Source organism: Pongo abelii, chromosome 14 (genome assembly GCF_028885655.2).
Source record: "Pongo abelii isolate AG06213 chromosome 14, NHGRI_mPonAbe1-v2.0_pri, whole genome shotgun sequence".
Taxonomy (NCBI): Eukaryota; Metazoa; Chordata; class Mammalia; order Primates; family Hominidae; genus Pongo; species Pongo abelii.
The window spans coordinates 36,153,380-36,180,343 of record NC_071999.2 but is presented as its reverse complement, the minus strand read 5'-3'; the positions used below and the strand labels follow the sequence as shown (position 1 = coordinate 36,180,343).

General features: G+C 39.4%; 1 protein-coding gene across 5 annotated transcripts in view; it reads right to left on the bottom strand.

The window, feature by feature from the left end:
- The window catches only part of B3GLCT (beta 3-glucosyltransferase), a 131,560-nt gene that overhangs the window by 63,750 nt on the left and 40,846 nt on the right, over positions 1-26,964 (bottom strand). For 4 of the 5 annotated variants that reach the window (XM_009248541.4, XM_009248539.4, XM_009248540.4 and 1 more), the window contains 3 exon segments: positions 20,633-20,709; positions 19,761-19,872; positions 6,647-6,783 (listed from right to left, as the gene is read on the bottom strand). In XM_009248541.4, the coding sequence (XP_009246816.1) occupies positions 6,647-6,783; positions 19,761-19,872; positions 20,633-20,709 (326 nt within the window). 5 annotated transcript variants of the gene reach the window in all.

The window sequence follows — 26,964 nt, the reverse complement described above, 5'->3', positions numbered from 1 at the left end:
AGACACAGGATAAATGTGCTTCATTACAAAGCATTTGTCTCACAGCCGATACTAACACAGCCTGGTAGCAGGTAGCACCAAAAGAAGCCCCATATAATATCTGTCACATTCTCGCTCAATACTTGCCCACAGATCTGTGAGTATAAGTGGGGTGGACTGAGAGACTATATCCTCAGATACACTCCAAATATATACTTAAGAGAAAAAATGTCTGCCCTGGCAAATGAGATCTTGTTCAATTTGAATTCTGCTCAGTTGGAGCATGTTTTCATAAATAAACTGTACCAAGGTAACTTTGGGATTTGGACTTATGCCACATGCCTTCAAAATCTAATCAGACCACAAAGAGTAAGTATTCATTTCATTCAGGCTCCAAAGACAGAAAAGTCATACCCGGGCTTATTGCCACAGGCAAGGAACACCAAGTTGTGATTAGAATACAAGAGGCATGTGACCTCCACTGTTAGATGGCCATGTTTCATATGCCCCTTCATAACAGTCAGTAAACACCTTAGTACTGTTACCTTAAACATGCTCTCTGTCTTTTTGGCTTTTCAAGTTTCTTTCTCATTCAATCCTTGAAAATTCTTTTTCTTTGAGGGAAACCTCAGAAGGGGAAAAAGTGAAAACCACTGATAGAATTTCTGAGAGTGGCTCATGCCTGTAATCCCAGCACTTTGGGAGGCCAAGGCGTGGGGATCACCTGAGATCAGGAGTTCAAGACCAGCCTGGCCAACAAGGTGAAATCCCGTCTCTACTAAAAATACAAAAATTAGTCAAGCATGGTGGTGCATGCCTGTAATCCCAGCTACTCAGGAGGCTGAGGCAGGAGAATTGCTTGAACCCGGGAAGTAGAGCCTGCAGTGAGCCGAGATCGTGCCACTGCACTCCATCCTGGGCAACAGAACAAGACTCCGTCTCAAAAATAAAAATAAAAAAGAATTTCTGAGACAGAGAATGACTGAAGAGAGGACAAATGAATACGTACATGGCTATCTTTCAGTGGCGATCTCTTGCAGCCCACAGAGAGTACCATAACCACGTCATATTTACCTCAATATCACAGACTTCTAGTGGAAGAGTTAGCCTCACGTGCCACCTCAGGCCTACGTCAGTCACCCAGTCACCTTGCAAACAAGTTCAAGTTCTAAGAGTGTGCAGGGTGACCAACTAACTTAAAAGGCAATACCTAATAGTGGTAACTGGATTTCAGTTTTCTATACACCAAGCAAGATAACAGGTTTTTCCAATGCTAATTTCAGTAACCAACAATACCAAAAAACCAATGAAAGCCAGAAATTCCAGTTACTTAGATGAAATGTTTCCTCATTAAATATTCAGTTCCTGGAAAATATGAAGTTTGGTACTTAGCTTTCCTAATTTTAGAATTATTGGGCTGGGTGTGGTGGCTCATGCCTGTAATCCCAGTACTTTGGGAGGCCGAGGTGGGTGGATCACAAGGTCGGGAGGCCAAGGCGGGCAGATCATGAGGTCAGGAGATCAAGGCGGGCAGATCATGAGGTCAGGAGATCGAGGCCATCCTTGCTAACACAGTGAAACCCCATCTCTACTAAAAACACAAAAATATTAGGTGGGTGTGGTGGCGGGCACCTGCAGTCCCAGCTACTCGGGAGGCTGAGGCAGGAGAATGGCGTGAAACCGGGGGTGGAACTTGCAGTGAGCGAGACTGCGCCACTGCACTCCAGCCTGGGCGACAGAGCAAGACACCATCTCAAAAAAAAAAAAAAAAAAGAAGTTAAGTCATGCCCCCAATAGCACAGTTCTAATGACACAACCACCTAGGCTACAGATGTGCAAATGACTGAGGGCCCTTTCAACTCAATACCTAGCTGACTTTTTCAATCCCACTTCCTAGCTAACTTTTTCAATCCCACTTCCTAGCTAACTTTTTCAATCCCACTTGTGAATCAGTCAACAAAGCCACCTGCTGAAGGAAATCTCGATAAGGTCTGCTGGTGGAAAAACAATGGAGAAAACCAGAAATGGTGTCCTGGAATGACATACATTTGAAGAAATCATCTTATTGGAAATTAATGAAAATTTCTCCAAAAATGAAAGTATTGTTTTAATTGATCAAATGGATGGACTGCCAGGAAATATTAGGCAGTGTGAACTCAAAAGTGATGTGGAATTGTTAGGCCAAATAAAATTTTGGTTGGAAATAGTCTAAGAAAGTGTGTCTCATGAACTATCTTTAGGTAACCAGTTGTCCTGGAGACTAGGACAGAAGAAATACCTAAGTAACTGTAAGTTGTTACACTACCTACAACGTGGGCCATAAAGTCAAGGAAAGGACACAAAGGGAATCAACATTCCTGGACTGGCCTTGTTGGTTGTCTATATAATACAGAGTTTCCCCTTCGTTCTTCCTAAACAAATTCTGGTTTTGATTAATATTGAGCCCAACAATTATACAGGCTCCAGAGTCAGAGATTGATTACTCTGGGCCAGCCAGAATAATCAATGAAATTCCCTGGCAACTGTTAATACTCTGGGGATTAGAACTGAAAATTCTAATAATTCTAATAATCAATGAAATTCCTGGGCAACTGTTAATAGTCCGGAGATTAGAACACACACGCAGTTGGCCCAACCAGACTGAGGATAAGCACTTACCATTCATGGTCGGGAACAGGCTATCTACTACTGGATGCAAACAGGAAATATGTAGCCCTTATTGTCTTGAAACCAAAAGAGGAACCAGATTTAGAATAAATGGATTCTGTGTACTATAGGCTACAGAGACAGAGAAAGTGTGGGCCCTCAATGATATTGGTAAACTGCTGGATCAACCAATCACAGACCTCACCCCAATTACAGCAAAAGTATTTCCTTAATCCAGTTTGAGTTGCTTCCTATTATTTGCATCCAAAAGCAGGCTAACTGATATAGCTAACAATAATAGGAAGAAATGAAGTCAGCACATTAGCTTTGAATTGGGAAAAAAACAACTAGGAAGATCCAATGTTGCAGTTGATGGGGCTAATGGATACTTTATCCTTCCTTTAGTCCTGAGTATAATACCAGTTTCTTGAAGAATAAATAAGAATCCCCACTAGAAAGCCATTTTAAAATATATCTTGACCACAAGATAGTTGCTATGCCAGATGGGTTATATCATTTGCTTGATTACTTGTTGGCATCGGGGGAAAGAAAATATGATCTAAGATAAGTAGAATTTTAAATACGGCATTATGGTAGAGTCTGCATATTTATTTTGCTTTTTTTTCCTGGCAGAGGAAAGGGAGAGGAGGTAGGGAGAAGACCATGGATATCAATGAACTATACACATTCTACGGTTTGTTGGTCACTGTTCAGCGTTGTGACGAGCAGATGACACACCATGCAGAAGGCTATCTGGTGCCTCACTCCTCTATCATACTGGAGTCATGGGGGAAGTGCTGGGAATTTCCTGAGCTTTGTGGAAAAGATTAACCTCTTGGCTTTAATTCCCTTAGTCATAGTTCCCTATTACTATGGTCTGAATGTTTGTGTCCCCTCTCAAATTCATAGGCTGAAGTCCTACCCCTCAAGGCAATGTTATTAGGAGGCAGGGCCTTTGGGAGGTGATGAGGCCATGGGGAGGGAACTCTCATGAATGGGACTGCACCCTTATAAAAAAGACCCCTCATCCCTTCTCCCAGATAAGGGGACACAGCAAGAAGGAAAGGAACCAGAAAGCTGGCACTCACCAGACACTGAATCTGCCAGCGCTTTGATCTTGGACTTCCAGCTTCCAGAACTATAAGAAATAAACTGCTGTCGTTTATAAGCTCCCTGGTTTACGGCATTTTTTTATAGCAGCCCAAACAGACTAAGATGCCTACGCACCCTGCTGCAGTGACGAGGCCCTCAGTTCTCTCTCCTAAATATGGTTAAACTTGACTAGAAAGGGAGATGTGAAACCCCTATGGAAGCTGGGCACTGGCTACCTTCCCTTGTCAACAGATGTGTTCAATGATCTCACAAACACAACAGGGAAGGGAATCATGGACCTGTGGTGTCCTGTGGGACTACCTTGCAAAATGCCAGATAATCCAGAACATAAAGTCAACCCTTAACAAAGCTAACATCTCGGCTAGTGCACAACCTGCAACCCTGGTTCACGAACCCCCGGAAGCTAGTCACGTGGTGAGCATGAGAGAGTAATGAGGTGAGCACTAGCCAGAGCCAACAAAGCCTGCCAGTGCTCTGGGTGCTGCTACACTTGATGAGCAGTGAAGCAGAGGGCAGAGGTTTCCTAGAACAGGTTATACTTAATGCCAGCATGTCAGCCATAAGAGTTAGGTTGAACTGCCCTATATAGGGATGCCAGGAGTCAAAAATGTGTTCAAACAGGATCACTTCCATCAACCTGCACCTGGTTCAGATAGTAAGTCAAAGGAAGCAAGAATAAATAGTTACTTCTAACACCTAATTCAACAAAAACTGAATTGAATTCAGCATCAAGAGATCTCCAAGAAAGTCTTGCTAAAGGAAGACAGGAAATTGTGATGGGAAGAAGGAAGGTAAAATTTTAGACTATAAGGATTTGCCTTCAGGATGAGAGGCCTCCTGGATCAGAAGGCAGTGATGAAGAAAAGAGCTATACTGGCTTCAAGGAAATAATTACACCCCCTGCTTGCCATATAGCTCTTCCTGGGCCCACTGGTTTCCTCTTTAGCCCTGGAGGAAGAAGCACCTGCTGCACTTGCAGCACTTTACAGGGCAGGCAATAGCTGTGTTTGTTCCTCTCTCAAGGGACTTCATAGCATATGGGAAATGGGAAAGAAACAGGCTTATACAGAGGTTATAAGTCCCAAGTCAGAAAAATCACAGCCACTTGGGACTTCTCCCACGGAGAAGTCAGACCAAATCTTTCCATACTATAAAACTAAGTAGAAACCAAATGAGGAAGGCTAGTGGAAGCCTCCTGCAGCCGAGGATGAGAATACTTGAGGAAAGGAGAAGGAACAGTGGCTCAGCCTACAAAGTGCAGGTCACAGCTTCTATTCATTAAGAGTCTAGACTCAACAAAGGTGGCTGAACTGGCCCCAAACATAAGGCTGCTGGACACTGCAGGAAAACAGTGTCCTGGGAGCTCCTGGTCCTCAAGCTGTAGCAAACCAAAGTGTATTTAATTTGAGAAGAAACATGACCCTGGCTGTTGAAGGGCAGAACATATTCCCCTCTCCCCTGCAGAGCACAGAACTAGGCAGACCAGTAAACGGTGAGAAGGGAACGACCACTACTTCTTCTTGTCTTCACTCCTCTTCCTCCCTAACCCTTCTAAGAATGAAGGGAGGGAAACTGTGCAGATGCTCTTAGGCATGCTTGGTAGGGGCCGGGAGAAGGGCATTCTTGCCCAGTAGGCCCTGGACTGAGTGCGTGACTCAAAGATCTTAAATGGAAACAAACAAAAATAATCCACTCTGGCTAGTTAAAGCATAACGTACATTTATTAAAGCATATAGATGGCTCATGGAATTACTGGAAAGTCTGAGTAAACAGACTGTAAGCTGAGATTCCAAGAACCCCCAGATTTGTACCACAGAGATCAGCAGCATAGGAGCTTCAGACTGCCATTATCAGGAAGCTGCTGTAAACTGCAAATGACTCTTCCTTTGCTACGAGTCTCAATTCAAATGGTCCCCCATGCTTTGTCTCCTTCCCCACACAATTCAGTTCCCAAAAATAATTGTACATAACATATCTACCTGATGGAACCTACAACATACGGCTGCTTCCTAGTAGCAAGGAAGGCTAGGAAACACAGGGGGTTTTGTTGTTGTTGTTTGGATTCTACCCTGGAAAGGAGGGTATCACACTGTAGAGAACTTTCAAATGTGAAAGGAGTAGTCAAGAAGTTTTGTCCTGCCGTGAATGACAAGGTATGTACTATCCTGTATATCTACAATGGGCTAATAAGATTTTCAAGACTCCAAATCCTAGAGAGAGGACACTTAATGATAGAAACTCTCTCATCTCTGAAGATATAAATGCCACAAGTGCTTTATCAACTTTCTATTCCCTAAAGAACAAAAACATAATAATTAATCTGAAGGGCTTGTCAACAACCATATTTCTCCTGAATTACAATTTAACTATCTTCACTTTCCACATCTAACAGAGCACCATTGTGATTATACACACAAATAGCTAGGTATGATGACCTATAGTACCTTCCACTAGCTGTCCTCCTGACTGGCCCGTGTTTAAGTATGCATACCCATGCACCTAATGAGTCATCAACTCTCAACCCCAGGAAGTTACTGCTTCATTTTCTTACTGGTGATCGAAGTTACACCTATAGCTAAGTAGATCCCTTAACAATAGTAATGATGCTCCCATGTGCATGGTTCTCAGAGCAATTCTGTGTTCTCCCTTTGTCTCACAACTTATTATTTTGTGGATGAGTAAGAAGAAATACAGAGAGGTTGAATGATTTGTCTGAAGGGTCTAGTAAACGACAGCACTGAAGCAGAAACCCTCAGGCATCTGGCTCCTTTTCCAGGTCTTACCACACACTGCCTCTGGCTGAAAAACTCATTTGAGATTCTGAGATCCATCAGTTACAGTACTCAATGAAATTAAAGTTGATGCACACCTCTCCCGCCCCCCCGAAAAAATTTCAATAAATTCTTACTTGTTTACAAGTGGAATACTTAAGGCCCAGCCTGCAGCAAAGTCTGGATACTTAAAAACTGTAGGATTCTCGGAAAAGGCATAATGGTGAATTATTGTAGCTTCTTCATCATGTAATGCTTTTCCCAAAAACCATTCCTGTTAAATAAAGATATAACATGTCACTTTAAAAACAATCATTTCATGTAAGACCAATAGAAGGTGGTACTATTGGTTTTAGATAATTAAATATTTTGGGTGATAAAGAGTTATTAGCACAGATTAAATATTTCTAGAGAATGTGAACAAAAATATAATTAACACTAGTATGATAATGAATATAACATAAGCTTTGTATACAAAAAAGTAGTTCAAGATCTGATCATCAAGATGAACAAAATGTTAGTCATCATTATACCATAAATGTATAAAAGTGGTATTTTATAGAATATTCCATATAAAAAGACTATTAAGGCAAAGAAAATAGTATGCCCTTATACCCTACTGAGGTTTTCAAAGAATAATTTGAAAAATTCCTTTCAGAATCAGTGATTATTTATTTATTTACTCATTCATTCAAATGATTTTTATTGAGAATCTACCACACACCAGGCAGGAACATAGCTTACCCTACAGTGGAGAAATGGAAATTAAGAAAGTAAATAAAATAACTTCAGGTACTGAGTGAAATGTGCTAGAATGAAAATAAATCAGGGTGACTAGGAGCTGCCCTGAAAAGAGAGGGAAATCTCTTATGATGTAACAAACTGAGATGAAATAATATCAAGGAGCTGGACCTATGCGAAAATCTGTTAGTCATATAATGATGACTAGCATTTTGTTCATCCTCAGTAGCAAACTGAGATGAAATAATATCAAAGAGCCAGCTCTATGCAAAAATCTAAGGAAGTGCCATCAAAGGACTTAATGCAAAGTCCCTGAGGTGGGAAAAAGTTTGATACAGTCAATGAAAAAAGAAATCCAGTGGCTGGAGCTACTGGGTGTGGGAATAAGGTACAAAAGAGACAGGCAAAAGGCTGACCAGGGTGAGTTTTATGTGCCAGGGGAAAGGAGCACAGACTTTATTCTAAGTGTAATGAAAGACTTCCACTTCTGACCACAATAGAATAATCTGGATTGCATCTACTCTCCTGTTGAGAACAAGTTTAAAAGCTGGAGAAATTACACAAAGCAAATGATTGAAGCCATCAGAAAACAAACCTGCACGTTGTACACATGTACCCTAAAACTTAAAGTATAATAATAATAAAATAAAAAAAAAAGAAAACAACAAAGGCAGAAAGGACATAAAGGACTAAGATCCCAGAATTAGAAAGCCCATCCATGGGAGCCCCTCCTTTCCTCAAAGAGTTTGCTGATTCCTGGAGCTGCAAATAGCACACAGTCAAAAGCAGCAGCTGGGGGCTTTTGCAGCCTCGCTGGACTAAAAGGCGGAGTCTGGAGCTGGAGACCTTGAAAGAGAAGAGATGTAAGGGGGTCCCAAGATGCTGCATGCAAGTTTCCCTCAATGACTTAAGCTGCACAAAAACCAAGGGGGAAAGAAAGAACCAAGCAGAAAGCAGCAGTGGAGAGGCTAAAAAGCTGAGCAAAGCCTCTAGCAGTACTGTAGTGCCAGGAGATCACAGTTGGAGTTCAGACTGCCAGGACAAAAGGGCTCTGGAGTAAGAGCAGTCTATGAATAGACGTACCCAAACAACATCTACAACCCAGAAGATTAAATCCTTCTATAGGAAGTCCTAACATCCATAGCCTTCTTAATTTTTCATATAAAACATCTGAGATTTAGTCAAAACTCACCCGGCAGAGCAAGAAACAAGACCAAACCAGAAACGAGAAACGTGAAAAATAGAAGGAGATGAACAGATAAAACAGATTTTGCAGTTATCAAATAAGACTGTTAAATAGCTATGGTTAACATGTTCTTTAAGGATAAAAAGATTTTTTAAATTGCACCAAAGAACTACAATTTATAAACAAGAGCCAAATGAAAAATCTAAAACTTAATGCAAGAACTGAAATTAGTAATTCAAAAAAATATTAAACACAATAGCAGAGAAGATTAACAGTCTGGAAAGCAAGTCCAGTAAAAAATATCCAGACTGATATAAGAAAAAAAAGGGAAGAAAAGAGCTATGGCAATATGAGACACAAGGAAAAGGGCTAAAATGCATGACATTAGAAACTAAGGAGAGACAGAATGAAACTGAAGGAATAGTTGAAGAATACAGGCTTAGAATTTTCCAAAACTAACAAAAGTCATCAAGTTGTAGACTCAGGAAGCTCTACAAACTCCAGTGAGAACAAATACAAAGAAAATCACACATAGGCACATAATGGTAACACTGTTGAAAATTAAAGATAGAGAATATCCTAAAAGCAGCTGGCAGCAGGGGAAGTCATGGAGGAAGACAGTATACATGTTTTTTTCAAATAAACAGAAACAAGACATACAGTTGAGTTTTCAACAGAAATGATGACAGGGGAAAGACAATGGTGGAGCATTTGTACAGTAATGGAAGAAAATTGCTCGCAACTCAGAATGCTATACCCAGCAAAAATATCTTAGGTGGAATGGGAAACTACTGAAACAGAAGGCTCTAATAATGGTCAAGGCAGGAGATGATGATAGCCTGAAACAGCGTAGTAGTATTAAACATGGAGAGAAGATGGACAGGAGATATATTTTGGAAGTAGAACCAGCTGGTCATGCCAACATGAAGTTGAAGAAAAAAAGATGAACCAACATCAAGTCTTAGGTTTTTAATATGAGCAACTGGATAGACAGTTACAGTGATGCACTTCTGGATGAGGAAGACTGAAGATGGAAGAGGTTTAGAAAGGCATTGAGAGTTCAGTTTTGAACATGTCGAGTTTTAGGTTCCTATTAGATAAGCAACAGTATGAAGTAGGCAGCTTGACATAAGAGAGTACATGGCTGACTCCCTCAGTTCCTTCACTCTGTTCAAATGTGACCTGATGAATGAGGTATTCCTTGAACACCCTATATAGACAGGTAAGCCCATTCCCAATACATCCCTTACTCCCTTATTCTGCTTTGTTCTTCTCCATTGCATTTGTTACCATCCGACACATTATATATTTATTTGCATTTTTCTCTATTGCTTATCTTCCCTGAAACAAGAATATCACCTCCTTGTGGGCAGGGATGTTGTCCATTTTGTTCACTGCTATATCTCCAGTACACCTAACATGTAACAGATGTGCAGTAACTTTTTGTCAAATGAACGTAGCAAGTCCAGGAGAGATTTAAAAAGCAACTCTCCTCTACTGAAGAAACTAGAACATACAATATGAATCAAGTACCCTAAGTGCTAAAAGTTTTGTATATTTTCTCTCTTACCCAACCAAGATCACCTCACTCTCTATTATTTATCAGAATATAAAATCAAGAAGACACCATACATGAGTACTTTTAGGTATTTCTTAAGAGCCTTATTCTGCTTGTGGTTGTATTGCAAATACCTCCCAGAGTCCTACTTTTCCTGAATTCAGCAACAGGTCATAACTGAACGTATGTGACAGCTGTTAATTTTTACATCTAACATTAAAAATGTATTTAGATTCACAGATCCATATGATGACTTCCTTCTTGATACTCTGCCTATGGGTATATTAAATCATTACTGGGTAAGAAGAATACCCTGTAACAACCAAGACAAATGACCTCAACTTGAGATGAAAAATTCAACACCTTAAAAAAAAACTATAATAAAGCTCTTTATCAAGTGACTAAACCTTAACCAATATGAAAATCACTGTATTTTACATATCATGCCAATATAGCTCGTATAAAGAAAATAAACATCTCAGTATATTTTGAAAACTGTCTTACAAATCTTTCACTATTAAAACCTTTCACGATTAAAACCTCTGGTTCCAAATACAGTTTTATGGAAAACACATTGTTATGTTTTATCTCCTAATTGCACTATTCAGCTATTATATAGTATATGATTGTTTTTCAATATTTTTGTGTGGGTTATACTGTAAACTACTTTTAAAAAAGTTATTATAGAATCTATGCATAGAGTCACTCCCCTAATCTTTCTTAATGACTTTCTTAATGATTTCATTAAAAGGACAATTATAATGAAGAAAAACCTTAAAAGAATAACTCAGTGTTCCACTAGTATCTTAGAATTACTGCTTTTTTTTAATTATAAGTTTTGGGGTACATGTACAGAACGTACAGTTTTGTTACATAGATATACATGTGCCATGGTGGTTTGCTGCACCCATCAACCTGTCATCTACATTAGGTATTTCTACTAATGCTATCCCTCCCTAAGCCCCCCACCGCCCATAAGGCCCTGGTGTGTGATGTTCCCCTCCCTGTGTCCATGTGTTCTCATTGATTAACTCCCACTTATGAGTGAGAACATGTGGTGTTTGGTTTTCTATTCTTGTGTTAGTTTGCTGAGAATGATAGTTTCCAGCTTCATCCATGGCCCTGCAAAGGACATTAACTCATCCTTTTTTATGGCTGCATAGTATTCCATGGTGTATATGTGCCACATTTTCTTTATCCAGTCTATCACTGATGAGCATTTGGATTGGTTCCAAGTCTTTGCTATTGTGAACAGTGCTGCAGTAAACACATGTGTGCATGTATCTTTATAGTAGAATGATTTATAATCCTTTGGGTATATACCCAGTAATGGGATTGCTGGGTCAAATCATATTTCTAGATCCTTGAGGAATCACCACACTGTCTTCCACAATGGTTGAACTAATTTGCACTCCCACCAACAGTGTAAAAGCATTCCCACTTCTCCACATCCTCTCCAGCATCTGTTGTTTCCTGACTTTTTAATGATCGCCATTCTAACTGGCATGAGATGGTACCTCACTGTAATTTTGATTTGCATTTCTCTAATAACCAGTGATGATGAGCTTTTTTTCATATGTTTTTTGGCTGCATAAATGTCTTGAGAAGTGTCTGTTCATATCCTCTGCCTACTTTTTGATGGCGTTTTTTTCTGGTAAATTTGTTTAAGTTCTTTGTAGATTCTGGGTATTAGCCCTTTGTCAGACGGATAGATTGCAAAAATTTTCTCCCCTTCTGTAGGTTGCCTGTTTGGTCTGATGATAGTTTCTTTTGCTGTGCAGAAGCTCTTTAGTTTAATCAGATGCCATTTGTCAATTTTGGCTTTTGTTGCCATTGCTTTTGGTGTTTTCGTCATGAAGTCTTCACCCATGCCTATGTCCTGAATGGTATTGCCCAGGTTTTCTTCTGGGGTTTTTATGGTTTTAGGTCTCACATCTAAGTTTTTAATCCATTTTAATTTTTTTATAAGGTGTAAGAAACAGATCCAGTTTCAGCTTTCCGCATATGCCTAGCCAGTTTTCAAAACACCATTTATTAAATAGGGAATCCTTTCCCTATTGCTTTTGTCAGGTTTGTCAAAGATCAGATGGTTGTAGATGTGTGGTATTACTTCTGAAGCCTCTGTTCTGTTCCATTGGTCTATATATCTGGTTTTGGTACCAGTACCATGCTATTTTTGTTACTGTAGCCTTGCAGTATAGTTGAAGTCAGGTAACATGATGCCTCCAGCTTTGTTCTTTTTGCTTAGCATTGTCTTGGCTATGTGGTCTCTTTTTTTATTCCACATGAAATTTAAAGTAGTTTTTTCCAATTCTGTGAAGAAAGTCAATGGTAGCTTGATGAGGATAGCACTGAATCTATAAATTACCCTGGTCAGTATGGCCATTTTCACAATATTGATTCTTCCTATCCATGAGCATGGAATGTTTTTCCATTTGTTTGTGTCCTCTCTTATTTCCTTAAACAGTGGTTTGTAGTTCTGCTTGAAGAGGCCCTTCACATCCCTTGTAAGTTGTATTCCTATGTATTTTATTCTCTTTGTAGCAACGTGAATGGGAGTTCATTCATGATTTGGCTCTCTGTCTGTTATTGGTGTATTGGAATGCTTGTGATTTTTGCACATTGATTTTGTATCCTGAGACTTTGCTGAAGTTGCTTATCAGATTAAGGAGATTTTGAGACGATAGAGTTTTCTTTTTTTTTTTTTTGAGACAGCGTCTTGCACTGTCACCCGGGCGGGAGTGCAGTGGTGCCATCTCAGCTCACTGCAACCTCCGCCTCACGGCTTCAAGCGATTTTCCTGCCTCAGCCTCCCGAGTAGCTGGGATTATGGGCACCCACCACTACGCCCAGCTAATTTTTTGTATTTTTAGTAGAGACGGGGTTTTACTGGTCTCAAACTCCTGACCTCGTGATCCACCCGCCTCGGCCTCCCAAAGTGCTGGGATTACAGGTGTGAGCCCCTGCACCTAGCCACTATGGGGTTTTCTAAATATACAATCGTGTCATCTGCAAACAGAGACAATTTGACTTCCTCTTTTCCTAATTGAATATCCTTTATTTCTTTCTCTTGCCTGATTGCCCTGGCCAGAACTTCCAATACCATGTTGAATAAGAGTGGTGAGGAAGGGCATCCTTATCTTGTGCCAGTTTTCAAAGGGAATGCTTCCAGTTTTTGCCCATTCAGTATGATATTGGCTGTGGGTTTGTCATAAATAGTTCTTATTATTTTGAGATAGTTCCATCAATGCCAAGTTTATTGAGAGTTTTTAGCATGAAGGGCTGTTGAATTTTGTCAAGGCCTTTTCTGCATCTATTGAGATAATCATGTGGTTCTATATATGTGATGGATTACATTTATTGATCTGCATATGTTGAGCCAGCCTTGCATCTCAGGGATGAAGCGGACTTGATCGTGACGGATAAGCTTTTTGATGCGCTGCTGGATTCGGTTTGCCAGCATTGAGGATCTTCGCATTGATGTTCATCAGGGATATTGGCCTGAAATTTTCTTTTTTTGTTGTTGTGTCTCTGCCAGGTTTTGGTATCAGGATGATGCTGACCTCATAAATGAGTTAGGGAGGATTCCCTCTTTTTCTATTGTTTGGAGTAGTTTCAGAAGGAATGGTACCAGCTCCTCTTTGTAACTCTGGTAGAATTCAGCTGTGAATCTGTCTGGTCCTGGACTTTTTTTGTTTGGTAGGCTATTAATTACTGCCTCAATTACAGAACTTGCTATTGGTCTATTCAGGGATTCGACTTCTTCTTGGTTTAATCTTATATGTGTCCAGGAATTTATCCATTTTTTCTAGATTTTCTACTTTATTTGAGTTGTTTATAGTATTCTCTGATAGTAGTTTGTGTTTCTGTGGGATCAGTGGTGATAGCCCCTTTATCATTTTTTATTGCATCTATTTGATTCTTCTCTCTTTTCTTCTTTATTAGTCTGGCTAGCAGTCTATCAATTTTGTTGATCTTTTCAAAAAAACAGCTCCTGGATTCATTGATATTTTTGAAGGGTTTTTTTGTGTCTCTATTTCCTTCAGTTCTGCTCTGATCTTAGTTACTTCTTGCCTTCTGTTAGCTTTTGAATTTGTTTGCTCTTGCTTCTCTAGTGTTTTTTTTGTTTTGTTTTTTTTTTTTTGGGATGGAGTACCCCTCTGTCACCCAGGCTGGAGTGCAGTGGCGCAATCTCAGCCAACTGCAAGCTCCACCTCCTGGGTTCACGCCATCCTCCTGCCTCAGCCTCCCGAGTAGCTGGGACTACAGACACCCGCCACCATGCCCAGCTAATTTTTTTTGCACTTTTAGTAGAGACGGGGTTTCACCATGCTAGCCAGGATGGTCTCAATCTCCTGACCTCATGATCTGCCCACCTTGGCCTCCCAAAGTGCTAGGATTACAGGCGTGAGCCACCGCGCCTGGCCTTCTCTAGTTCTTTTAATTGTGATGTTAGAGTGTTGATTTTAGATCTTTCCTGCTTTCTCTTGTGGGCATTTAGTGCTATAGATTTCCCTCTACACACTTCTTTAAATGTGTCCCAGAGATTCTGGTATGTTGTGTCTTTGTTCTCATTGGTTTCAAAGAACATCTTTATTTCTGCTTTCATTTCGTTATTTACCCAGTAGTCATTCAGGAGCAGGTTGTTCAGTTTCCATGTAGTTGTGCGGTTTTGAGTGAGTTTCTTAGTCCTGAGTTCTAATCTGATTGCACTGTGGTCTGAGAGACTGTTTGTTATGATTTCCGTTCTTCTGCATTTGCTGAGGAGTGTTTTACTTCCAATTATGTGGTCAATTTTAGAATAAGAGTGATGTGTTGCTGAGAAGAATGTATATTCTGTTGATTTGGGGTGGAGAGTTCTGTAGATGTCTATTAGGTCTGTTTGGTCCAGAGCTGAGTTCAGGTCCTGGATATCCTTGTTAATTTTCTGTCTTGTTGATCTGTCCAATATTGACAGTGGGGTGTTAAAGTCTCCATTATTGTGTGGGAGTCTAAGTCTCTATGTAGGTCTCTAAGAGCTTGCTTTATGAATCTGGGTGCTCCTGTATTGAGTGCATATATTTAGGACAGTTAGCTCTTCTTGTTGCGTTGATCCCTTTACCATTATGCAATGCCCTTGTCTCTTTTGATCTTTGTTGGTTTAAAGTCTGTTTTATCAGAGACTAGGACTGCAACCCCTGCTTTTTTTTGGCCTTCTATTTGCTTGGTAAATCTTCCCCCATCCCTTTTTGAGCCTGTGTGTGTCTTTGCACATGAGATCGGTCTCCCAAACACAGCACACTGATGAGTCTTAACTCTTTATCCAATTTGCCAGTCTGTGTCTTTTAATTGGGGCATTTAGCCCATTTACATTGAAGGTTAATATTGTTATGTGTAAATCTGATCCTGCCATTTTGATGCTAGCTGGTTATTTTGCCCCTTAGTAGATGCAGTTTCTTCATAGCATCAACGGTCTTTACAATTTGGTATGTTTTTGCAGTGGCTGGTACTGGTTGTTTTCCATGCTTACTGCTTCCTTCAGGAGCTATTGTAGGGCAGGCCTGGTGGTACAAAAATCTCTCAGCATTTCTTTGTCTGTAAAGGATTTTATTTCTCCCTCCCTTATGAAGCTTAGTTTGGCTGGATATGAAAATTCTGGGTTGAAAATTCTTTTCTTTAAGAATGTTGCATATTGGCACACACTCTCTTCTGGCTGGTAGGGTTTCTGCTGAGAGATCCGCTGTTAGTCTGATGGGCTTCCTTTTGTGGGTAACCGGAGTTTCCCTCTGGCTGCCCTTAATATTTTTTCCTTCATTTCAACCTTGGTGAATCTGATGACTATGTGTCTTGGGGTTGCTCTTCTCGAGGAGTATCTTTGTAGTGTTCTCCATATTTCTGACTTTGAATGTTGACCTGCTTTGCTAGGTTGGGGAAGTTCTCCTGGATAATATCCTGAAGCGTGTTTTCCAACTTGGTTCCATTCTCCCCATCACTTTCAGGTACAGCAATCAAACATAGATTTGGTCTTTTCACATAGTCCCATATTTCTTGGAGGCTTTGTTCATTTCTTTTCACTCTTTTTTCTCTAATCTTGTCTTCTTGCTTTATTTCATTGAGTTGATCTTCAATCTCTGATATCCTTTCTTCCACTTGATCGATTCGGCTACTGGTACTTGGGTATGCTTCACAAAGTGCTTGTGCTGTGTTTTTCAGCTCCATCAGGTCATTTACGTTCTTCTCTAAACGGGTTATTCTAGTTAGCAATTCCTATAACCTTTTTTCAAGGTTCTTAGCTTCCTTGCATTGGGTTAGAACATGCTCCTTTAGCTTGAAGGAGTTTGTTATTACCCACCTTCGGAAGCCTACTTCTGTCAATTCGTCAAACTCATTCTCCATCCAGTTTTGTTCCCTTGCTGGTGAGGAGTTGTGATCCTTTGAAGGAGAAGAGGTGTTCTGGTTTTTGGGATTTTCAGCCATTTTGTGCTGGTTTCTCCCAATCTTCATGGATTTATCTATGTTTGGTCTTTGAAGTCGGTGACCTTCGGAGCGGGTCTCTGAGTGGACATCCTTTTTGTTGATGTTGATACTATTCCTTTCTGTTTATTAGTTTTCCTTCTAACAGTCTGGCCCCTGCTGCAGGTCTGCTGGAGTTTGCTGGAGATCGTTCCAGATCCTGTTTGCCTGGGTATCCCCGGTGGAGGCTGCAGAACCACAAAGATTGCTGCCTGTTCCTTCCTCTGGAAGCTTCATCCCAGAGGAGCACCTGCCAGATGCCAGTCAGAGCTCTCCTGTATGAGGTGCCTGTCAGCCCCTACTGGGAGGTGTCTCCCAGTCAAGCTACACGGGGGGTCAGGGACCCACTTCAGGAGGGAGGCTGTCCCTTATCAGAGCTCAAACACTGTGCTGAGAGATCCGCTGCTCTCTTCAGAGCTGCCAGGTAGGGACATTTAAGTCTGCTGAAGTGGCGCCCACAACCGCCCCTTCCCCCAGGTTCTCTGTCCCAGGGAGGTGGAGGTTTTATCTATAAGTCTCTTACTGGGGCTGCTGCCTTTTTTCAGAGATGCCCTGCCCAGAGAGAAGGGAATCTAGAAAGGCAGTCTGGCGGCAGAGGCCTTGCTGGGCTGTGGTGGGCTCCACCCAGTTTGAACTTCCTGGTGGCTTTGTTTACACTGTGAGGGTAAAATTGCCTACTCAAGCCTCAGCAATGGCGGACGCCCCTCAGAATTACTTTCTACAAGCACCTGTGTTTTATCTCTATTAAAAATAAATTTAGGCCCGGTGTGGTGGCTCCATGCCTGTAATCCCAGAACTTCGGGAGGCCGAGGCAGGCAGATCACTTGAGACCAGGAGTTCAAGACCAGACTGGCCAACAGGGCAAAACCCCGTCTTTACTAAAAATTCAAAAATTACTCAGGTGTGCTGGTGCAAGACTGTAATCCCAGCTACTTGGGAGGCTGAGGCACAAGAATTGATTGAACCTGGGAGGTGGAGGTTGCAGTGAGCCAAGATTGCACCACTGCACTCCGGCCTGGGTGACAGAACGAGACTCTGTCTCAAAAAATAAAATAAAATAAAATAAATTTAAAGTCAACACACCTCATCAAATACACATATATTAAAAGCATACTGTGGTTACAAAGGAAAGACTTCAAACAACATACAAAAATTTATAGAAATCACCGAGGAAGGCAATTTAATAAAGATTACTTTAATAAAAGTTAAAGTTTTACATTTAAAATATTTTGACAGTATACATTTGCATTAGTAAGAATGACTGAAAGACGATGAAGGAAATAAATCAGAATCAAACAAAATACCTTATACCCTCACACATTACATAATTATTTTAATGTACTCAAAGCTTATTTGTGCAAATATCAAAGCCAGGTTTGCTTTATACTTTTTTCCTTTCAAATGGTAGAGGAAAAAAAAATCACACTGGTTTGAGCTAACTTCAACATTATATAATCTTTATCATTTCTTACTGCTAGTTTCAAAAGAAGTAAAGCATCCCGGATGTTTTTTTTTTACACATGGCAGAGTTCTGAAAAGAGGGAGAAAACATCTCCTTTTACCTCTGTTCTGTACTTGCTTTTCATGAACTTGCTTTGAACTTTTAAATTTATCATCCCAATTTTCATTAAAAAGCAAAGTGAGTCACCATCTCCTGTACAGAATTAGAGCTATGGATAATGGAAAAATAACCTCCAGGTGAAATGAACACTAGGAGGAGGTGAAAACTCCTACATCCTAAAAAAGATTTGGGAGTTTTTCCCAAGCCAAAAGGAAACATAAAAGCCTAACAAATGGTTTGCATAAAACATGGCAGAAAGTGCACAGATGCTGGTTAGTGTCATCTGAAAAGACTGGATAAGACAGGTTCATAATTCTTCTCTTTGAAGGAATTATTTTTTTAACCCAACGACCTTCTCATCCAATTATATCTAAAGCTTCCCAGAAATCAAAAGCATGAAGAAAAATCATAATGGATCTTTCCAGCATTTAAAGATCATCAAAAGCAGTGGTTTCTATTATAGTAACAGGCTTTCCAGGGTTGGAGAAATTAATCTAACGATCACTGTTGCCCAGTGTTTGACATCTACATCAACAAACCGAGCAGAACCCAGAAGCTTGCCTTTTATTCCCCATGAGCTCATTACATCTGATTCATCTCAGGAGCGAGCATCCGAAGGTGGGTGGGACAGGTTTCCACTGGGACCAGAAAGGGCCCATCTCTGCTTATCTCAAGTTTAAAGAATTCCAAAAAGTGATCAGGTTGTAACCTGGGCTTCTTTCCTCTGAAAGAGAACTGAATGAGCTCGATTTACTCTTGACACATTTCCAAGGCAGATCTCTAAACCTAATGAGCCTTTGAACATAGCCCAGCAGCAAAATTGATTATTACAGGGTTATAAAGTCATTCGCAAATATTCACTGACCACCTACTAAGTGTTAAACACTCTGCTAAGGGCTAGGGATTTCAAGGCGAACAAAATCCAGTTGCTCTATCAAATCTGTACAAAATAAAAAACAAGATCTGAAAATGCAAAAGCAGTAGTGGACTTCACTGAGTTCCTCTACTTCAAGATACATCTCTTCCCACCCCCATTCTTTCTCAAATCGTGTTCCCTCTGCCTGGCAGATCTTCTTTCCCTCTTGCTACCTCCTACTCATCCTACAGAACTCAGATTAAATGTCACTTCCTGTCCTGACCCTCCCAGGTTAGATTCCATGCCCCTGGTATATGCTTCTAACAGCACCCTAGTCTTCCTTATTAGAGATGTTTTGCTTCTAACCATAACTGCTTCTCTAATGGTCTATTCTCCCTGCTATTCTGTGCCACCCACATGGTCAGAATTGCTGTCTGTTTTGTTCTAGCCTCCGCCATCCACAGTGCTCAGTATACAGCTGGCACTCAAAAAAAATTTTCTATCTAAAATAATATATGGTCACTGTCTAATAAGCAGAAATAGCCAACTTAAGTTTATTGCTAAGATAAGCAGTTTCTGAACTTCAAGTTATAGTTTCCAACTCTCTGAAATTGCTAACACATATATTAACAGATTTTTTTCATTTAAAATGGCTTATTATAAGCTCTGTCCCTCTATAAGCTACAAACTTCAAATAGCATTATTTAACATATCTTTCAGATATTCAACAATGTTTCATGCTTTTTAATTTTAAACTAAGTGGTTTTTTATTAGATTCAAAAGCTTCTTAATCAAAACTAAATCTCCTTTGAAACATTGTCCCCCAAAATAAGAACTGGTATTGAAGTTATATTCACCTTAGAAGGGTCATATCTTCTGAGGGTTTCCAAGAGTTTTGGAATCTGTATTCTTGTCTCTTCTTCACAGAAGAAAACCCAAGATGAATTTCTGCTATATGTTACAGAAAAGCTGACCAAAAGAAACAAGTTTCAGTAATCACTTCTGTAAAATGAGTTAATAATAAGGTTTACAACTGATCAGTAGGAAGTGAATGAAGGGTACACAGAATGGCATATCTAATTTTTTTCTCTATATTTTTCTTCAGCTTATATAAAAGCCAGATGCTAATGGTTTAAAAAACAGCTGGAGTTCTTAAAGTTAATTCTCTCCATAACAACACTAGTTCAGGGGATAAATAATTTTCAAATATCAACTTGAAGCATTTTATTTTTTAAGAAAAAGTATATATAGGGCAGGGTGTGGTGGCTCACGCCTGTTATCCCAGCACTTCGAGAAGCCGAGGTGGGCGGATCACAAGGTCAACAGATCAAGGCCATCCTGGCCAACATGGTGAAATCTCGTCTCTACTAAAAATAAAAAATTAACTGGGCGTGGTGGTACACGCCTGTAGTCGCAGCTACTTGGGAGGCTGAGGCAGGAGAATTGCTTGAACCCACGAGGCAGAGCTTGCAGTGAGCCAAGATCGCCACTGCACTCCAGCCTGGCGACAGAGCGAGACTCCGTCTCAAAAAAAAAAAAGAAAAAGCTATTCATGATTAAGAACCAATCATCAAGAAATTTGGTTAAGGTAGTAATCATAAAAAGTAAAACTCAAATTTACCTCACTTACTGACTGAGGAAAACCACACCCTCTTAATAAAAAGACTAGGGGCGTAAAAGTGTTCAGGTAGGAATGTCAGTAATTCACACGTGAGTTAAACAAACGTACTGCGGTAACAACGGAAGTATGGTCCATGCACCTTCTTGTTTAGCCAGCTGATGAAGGAGGAGGACACTGGGGAGCTCCTGAGAAAACAATGATCAAAGAAGATAAGTATGAATTGACTACTCTGAAAAAAAGTAAAAAAAAGAAAAAGAAAGAAGAAAAGAAAAGAAAAAAGAAAAAAAGAAAAGGCTTGGCTTAAAATGCAGCTATTTCTAGAGACCTGACATGGTACTCTTCAAACCACTTCTTTTTCCTCATTTTCTCCAGGAGCTACTGGAAATGAAGTATTTTGGCTGAATCCATGCAACCTCTGCACTCTGCACCACCCACATACCCAAACAGAGTTCAAGACCTACAAGGAGGGTCTTCCGTGACTCGGAGCCAACCTGAAATCTGTGAAGATGACTTGAAGGGAAGAGCCTGGGGGAAGTAGTCAGGGATAACTCAGAGGCACAGAAGCAGTTTTTTATTTTATATACGACATATGGAACATGTGAAAAGGAAAACCCTTTGGCTAAACTAGAGGATACAATATTTGATCTACCTCATGTGCAAAAATTACTTTTTAAAGTTCTCTAAACACATTAAAACACCCTGATAACAAAAAGTTTTGGTCTAGAAATATAACCCTTAATTACTCAGGCAATAATAGGAATAGCATGATAATGGAACTGATAAATTCATAAGCATAGGAGGAGCTAAAATTCAGAAATAAGGCACAACTGTGCTTACATAAATTATGTACACATATATAAAGCGAGATTAATATTTTTAAGGCTACGAGTGTTAGCTTTGAAGCAAAACACTATTAGCTATATTTCAAGTTGTTACAAAAGCCAAAAGTCAAAAATTTCATATCTCATATGCTTAAACCTCCTCCCCCAACAAACTTTATTATATCCTGTGTTTTATACTAGCTATAAAACTATATTCCTAGTAACCATTACAGACAAAAGAATTCAAGAATAAGTACCTAAGTATCTGAAATATTACTGCACTGATGTGGATTTCACAGCCGTCTTAAAGTTCATAGATATTTATTGTTTAAGAAGAGAATAGTCTTTAATGTAAATCTTTGGAATTAAATTTCAAGTAAATCTCATTTATTTCATATAATATTCATTTCAACTTCCATGTACAAATATGAAATGCAAAAAACAGCAATCACAGGTTAAATCAGACAAACAATGTGGTATGTTAGAAAGAGCAAACCTTAAGGCTGAATTAGCAGTTACCCCATATAAATAATTCAGGGCCTTCCTACTGTTACTTCTGAATTATGCAGTAATTTTCATTGTCTTTTTAAAATTCCAGCAAATATATATATTCATGAAGGATTACATAAGAGCAGAAAATCATGTGTAAAGAAACTAATGACATTACTATTTGCATAAAACTTTGGAATAATTATGGGTAAATGCAAATGTGAGCTAGACAAGAAAAGAAATATAGCAAATACTTTTTAAAGTTTTACATAAAAGTAGCTAATGAGTTATTATGTATCAATTAAAATTATGATGAAAACTTTATAACAGAAATGTCTTTATGTTTAATAGAAAAAAACAGACATGATTCCAAGAATAAAACAAAATCCTAGATGAACAGAGACTAGAGGAACCAGAAAGTGAAAATATTTGTGTCAAGATGATAGAACAATGAGATATATGCTTTAAAAATCCTTCAATTAAAACATAGCTAAGTTTTTTAAACATTGAAGGAAAATGAATGCACCTCAAAAATTTACTTCCAAACAAGTATTATACTTCCTAGTTATAGGATATATATAATGTAATATCAACAGCTATTAACTGAGAAAAGGCTTCCTTTGATACCTTGACAGGAACCTCAGCAGAAAGGCTACAACGACACTTTCCTGGGAGAGATTAGAAGACAAGCTTATTAATAACTCCGCCACAACATAAAATGTGGGAGGCAAAGGTTTAGGTAGTGCAAACAAGGAATCACATCCTAGATTGAAATAAACTCTATGGATTGTCAGTAGACTAAAGTCATTCATAGCTCCATTATATTTGTTTACTAAATCATATACTAGATTTCATATTTGCTTCAGTTTGTGAACACAAGATCAGTCAAATTTTCTGTCTCTCTGTACCTCCATATAACAACATTTCAAAAACTAGCATGCCTTGTTAATAACACTCTCCAAAGGTGAGTACTCAGAAATACAAAGTAGGTGCTACTTTGGCACTCAGAAACCTGCTCTTGATTAACTCTTGATTAAGCCAAGGTCATCTTAATTATAAATAAATTTTAATCTACTAAACCCCAAAAATGCCCAAGAGCTTTTATTCTTGTCATATACATACATATACACACATATACACACATATATACATATATATATATATATATATATATATGAATGCACACAGAGACCCAAACAGACATAATATTACACTTAGATGTAGTAGCACCTTAAAGGTAATTATCAAAAAGGGTGCAATAAAATTTTCTATCAAATGATCTTATCTCAGTTCCTACCACTTAGGATTATAATAATTTATGTTCCATCTATCGCCATCACAAGATTTAGACCTCCTTAATGGTAGTGTCACTAAATGATACCATTTTTAGATTCAAAGCAAGTTTTTATTTTTATTTTTGGAGACAGAGTTTCGCTCTTGTCACCCAGGCTGTAGTGCAATGGCGCAATCTCAGCTCACTGCAACCTCTGCCTCCCAGGTTAAGGTGATTCTCTCGCCTCAGCCTCCCAAGTAGCTGGGATTATAGGGGTGCACCACCATGCCTGGCTAATTTTTGTGTTATTAATAGAGACAGGGTTTCACTGTGTTGGCCAGGCTGGTCTCGAACTCCTGATTTCAGGTGATCCACCCGCCTTGGCCTCCCAAAGTGCTGGGATTACAGGCATGAGCCACCGTGCCCAGTCTCAAAGCAAGTTTTTAAATAAGTAACTGGAGGAATAACTAAAAACTAGTTTTCAAATTAAAATTCAAGGGGAAAATAAGAAAATGTTATATCAACATTACCAAGAGCTGTCTGGAATAAAGACGTAGTAGAGGCATTCATGCATGCAACAACTGTCATCAATCTAAATGATGCCTAATCATGCTACTATTTCAAACCTAAAAGGTAATTCAAAATTCTCTCGATAATGAGATAATGCCATAACAGGCAGGCATAAAGGAGCTAAAAATACAAATGATCAAATATGGATAAATGACAGAAAAGGGAAAGAAAATGAAAAGGTTGATTGCAGTAATTTAAACTTTCTTGTCAACTCTATTTATCTCTTTGAATTAAAGTCTGCCTTTATCAGCATCCACTGGTATCATAATCACTTTGAAGACAGAAAGCCTAGTGAACTTTCAGTCGGTACTTCCTTGGAACATATTTGTTATCAAGGCATGAATTCATATTTAAAGCAGCTAATAATTATTGAGAGCAAACAAATTTAAAACCAACATTCTAATTCATTAGTTGGTTCTTATACATATTCATCATCCTCATTTGGGAAAGGGGTTTGATTCCAATATCACAGCTGAGTATTCTCACAATATTTTTAGAATGGAGAAGGGCCATTATTCTTAACATGGAGGGGAAATCATTAAAAATGTATATGTAGAAATATTAATAGTATGAATGAAAAAGCTAACATTTGAACATGGATTAAAATAGGTGAATATATAAAATATCATAAATAACCTTAATTATTCAGCAGATTTGGTTTTGAACCATTTTAGTTTTTCTGCGTGTCTGGAAATAATTCACCAATTAAACTACATGCTGCTAGTCTTTCCCTTGTCAACAGACTATTTGCCAGTATTTGTCATTTGTCCTTAATTTAACCTCTAAACCTAGAAGTACATGGGTTTATGGTCTCATTCAGTTTTATTATTCAGACTACATGCTAAATTAGAAAGTAAGATCAGCACATTGGTTCAGTATTAGGCAAAGGTTCTAAAAAACTGAACTTTTAAGACTGATTCCATTTCAACTGTATGTCTAAATTCCAACTATTACATCATTCTGAGGCACTGAACTGAGCTTTCAGAACAACAAATAAATTATGGTGAAAATTAACATCTGTTTATTGTTACAATTTCTTCTCTAAGAGGTAGGTATGTCTTATGAGGATAACAGAGATCTATAATATGCTATTTGCAACATGTATCAGACAGATTTACTAGCCTTTAGAAATCCAGTATTCATTTATGGCCCCCAGCAGATTATATGTGATGTTATATATAACAACATACCTTCTAGGAATCTGAGTCTGTATTACAAAAAAAAAAGAAAAGATTTCGCTAGATACCTGTCTTAATCATTAAATGTCCTTTCCTAACAAGATAAAATATTACCTCATTATTTAGAAATTTTTATTTTTATGAACAATTTACTTTGAAATGCATTACTCTGTCCATTTTATAGCTCATATCAATCTATTTTAACTAATAATTCATTCACTCACAAAAGGCTGTAAAGCCCAGTATTTAAGGATCTGATTTTTGGAGCCAAATTCCTTCCTCTGAATCCTGGCTCTATTTCTTCTGAGCCATGCAACTTGAGTGAGTTTCTTATCCTAGTTGTGGCTCTGCCACCTCATTCTCTCATGTGAGATGACAACAGCAAAGGGGAGCAAGTGAGTTAATACATGCCAGGCACTTGGCATGTGGTAAGCATGTGATGACTATTAACAATATCATCAATTTTGCAATAATTTTTGAGCAACTACTATGTACCAGGTACTGTTCTAGGAATACAGTAAACAGCTGTGATAAGACAGGCAGAGTCCCTGCCCTCTTGGATCTCATGTTCTCATGAGGGAGTCAGGCAACAAGCAAATAAACCTACAATATAATGTCAGGGATAGAAGCCATAAGAACAGAGCCATATGAAGAGACAGACTGAACAGGACACTGTTTACCTATCAACACGGCTCTGCTGCACGAGGGATCATGACCCCACCTGCGAGTCAGGAGGCAGCAAGGCAGAGAGAATAGGCTTTGGATCCCCTCAGAACTGAGGTACATGACTGACTCCACTATTTCATTAATCTCTCTAAGCCTCAGTTTCCTCTCTGCAAAATGGCAAGAATAACAGCAACTAATTCATAGAGTTAAATGAGCTGATGCTTGAAAACAGCATAGAATAGTGTACCAATATGAGCACTAAATTAAATAACGACGATGATGAGCACTCAAAAAAAGCTACAATAACTGCTGTAGTTTCCAACTCTCTCTACTCCAAACCCTGGGCCCATAAACTAGACGTCTCACTAATCCCTCAAACTCCACCTTTCCAAAAATGAACTCATCATCTTAGCTGAGAGTAGCTCATCCTCTTTTCTTCATCCATTCCCTAATATCCAGTGACACCCACGATGTATTGCCGCCTTCAGTGACAGTCCTCAACCTGCCCAAGACGGGAGTCTACCAAACTCATACTACATTTCTTCAAGGCTTAGTTCAAATGCCATAAAAAAGCCTTTACTGGCATTTCCAGACGGGGTCACAGCTTTCCTTGCCTATGTTCTCAGGGGGCCATGTTTGTACTGATTCATACAGCAATTCAACCAGTGGAATGACCTGCTCGCCCCACTAGAATGAGCCTCCTGGAGGGCAGGTGCCATTTCCAGCAATAGGCACTGGGCATGGCACAGTCTACAGTGACCTACACCCTGGAGAGGCCATCCCTGCTGGGCATCACACACCACTGGCACCATGCTCATGGAGCCCCCACCTCCTCTGCACACTTGCATGTGCTGGCTTTGCACTTGGCCTCCACTGTCACCACTAGACACCCAGAGAAGGGAGGTCTAAAGCTACCTGCTTCTTGGGGTCTCCAGCTCCATACTCATCCAACATGCCATGCTGGAAGGGAGGCCCACCCTCCCCTGAGCTTGGGAAGCCCAAGCACCTGGCATCCGTCTGCCTTAATGGGCTGAGCCCCAGCTCCCTCCAGACACAGGGTGCAGACTTCTCCATGAAGCAAAGGGGTTCAAATGCTGGGCAACCAAAGAGACAAAAGGGTCATGACACAGCCTTCCAAATACTGTGAAGATTTCATTACTGTTGAGCAACTTGGCCTTGAATCTCAATGTTCTATTTCCTGTGATGCATGAAGTTCTATATAAAGACACATGTATAAAAGATGTTTCTAAGAATGCTAGTTGTATATGTGAAAAAGGACAGTATTATTTAAGTGAGAGAATGTGTATAAAAAAAAATTCTATTTTCTCCTGGAGCATCCTGTCCAGGCCGTTGTCCAAAGTAAGTATTCAATCAATATTTGTTGAATGAATGGGTCAATAAATTTGCATTCAACAGCAATGTAATAAAGTCTTGAATTTAATA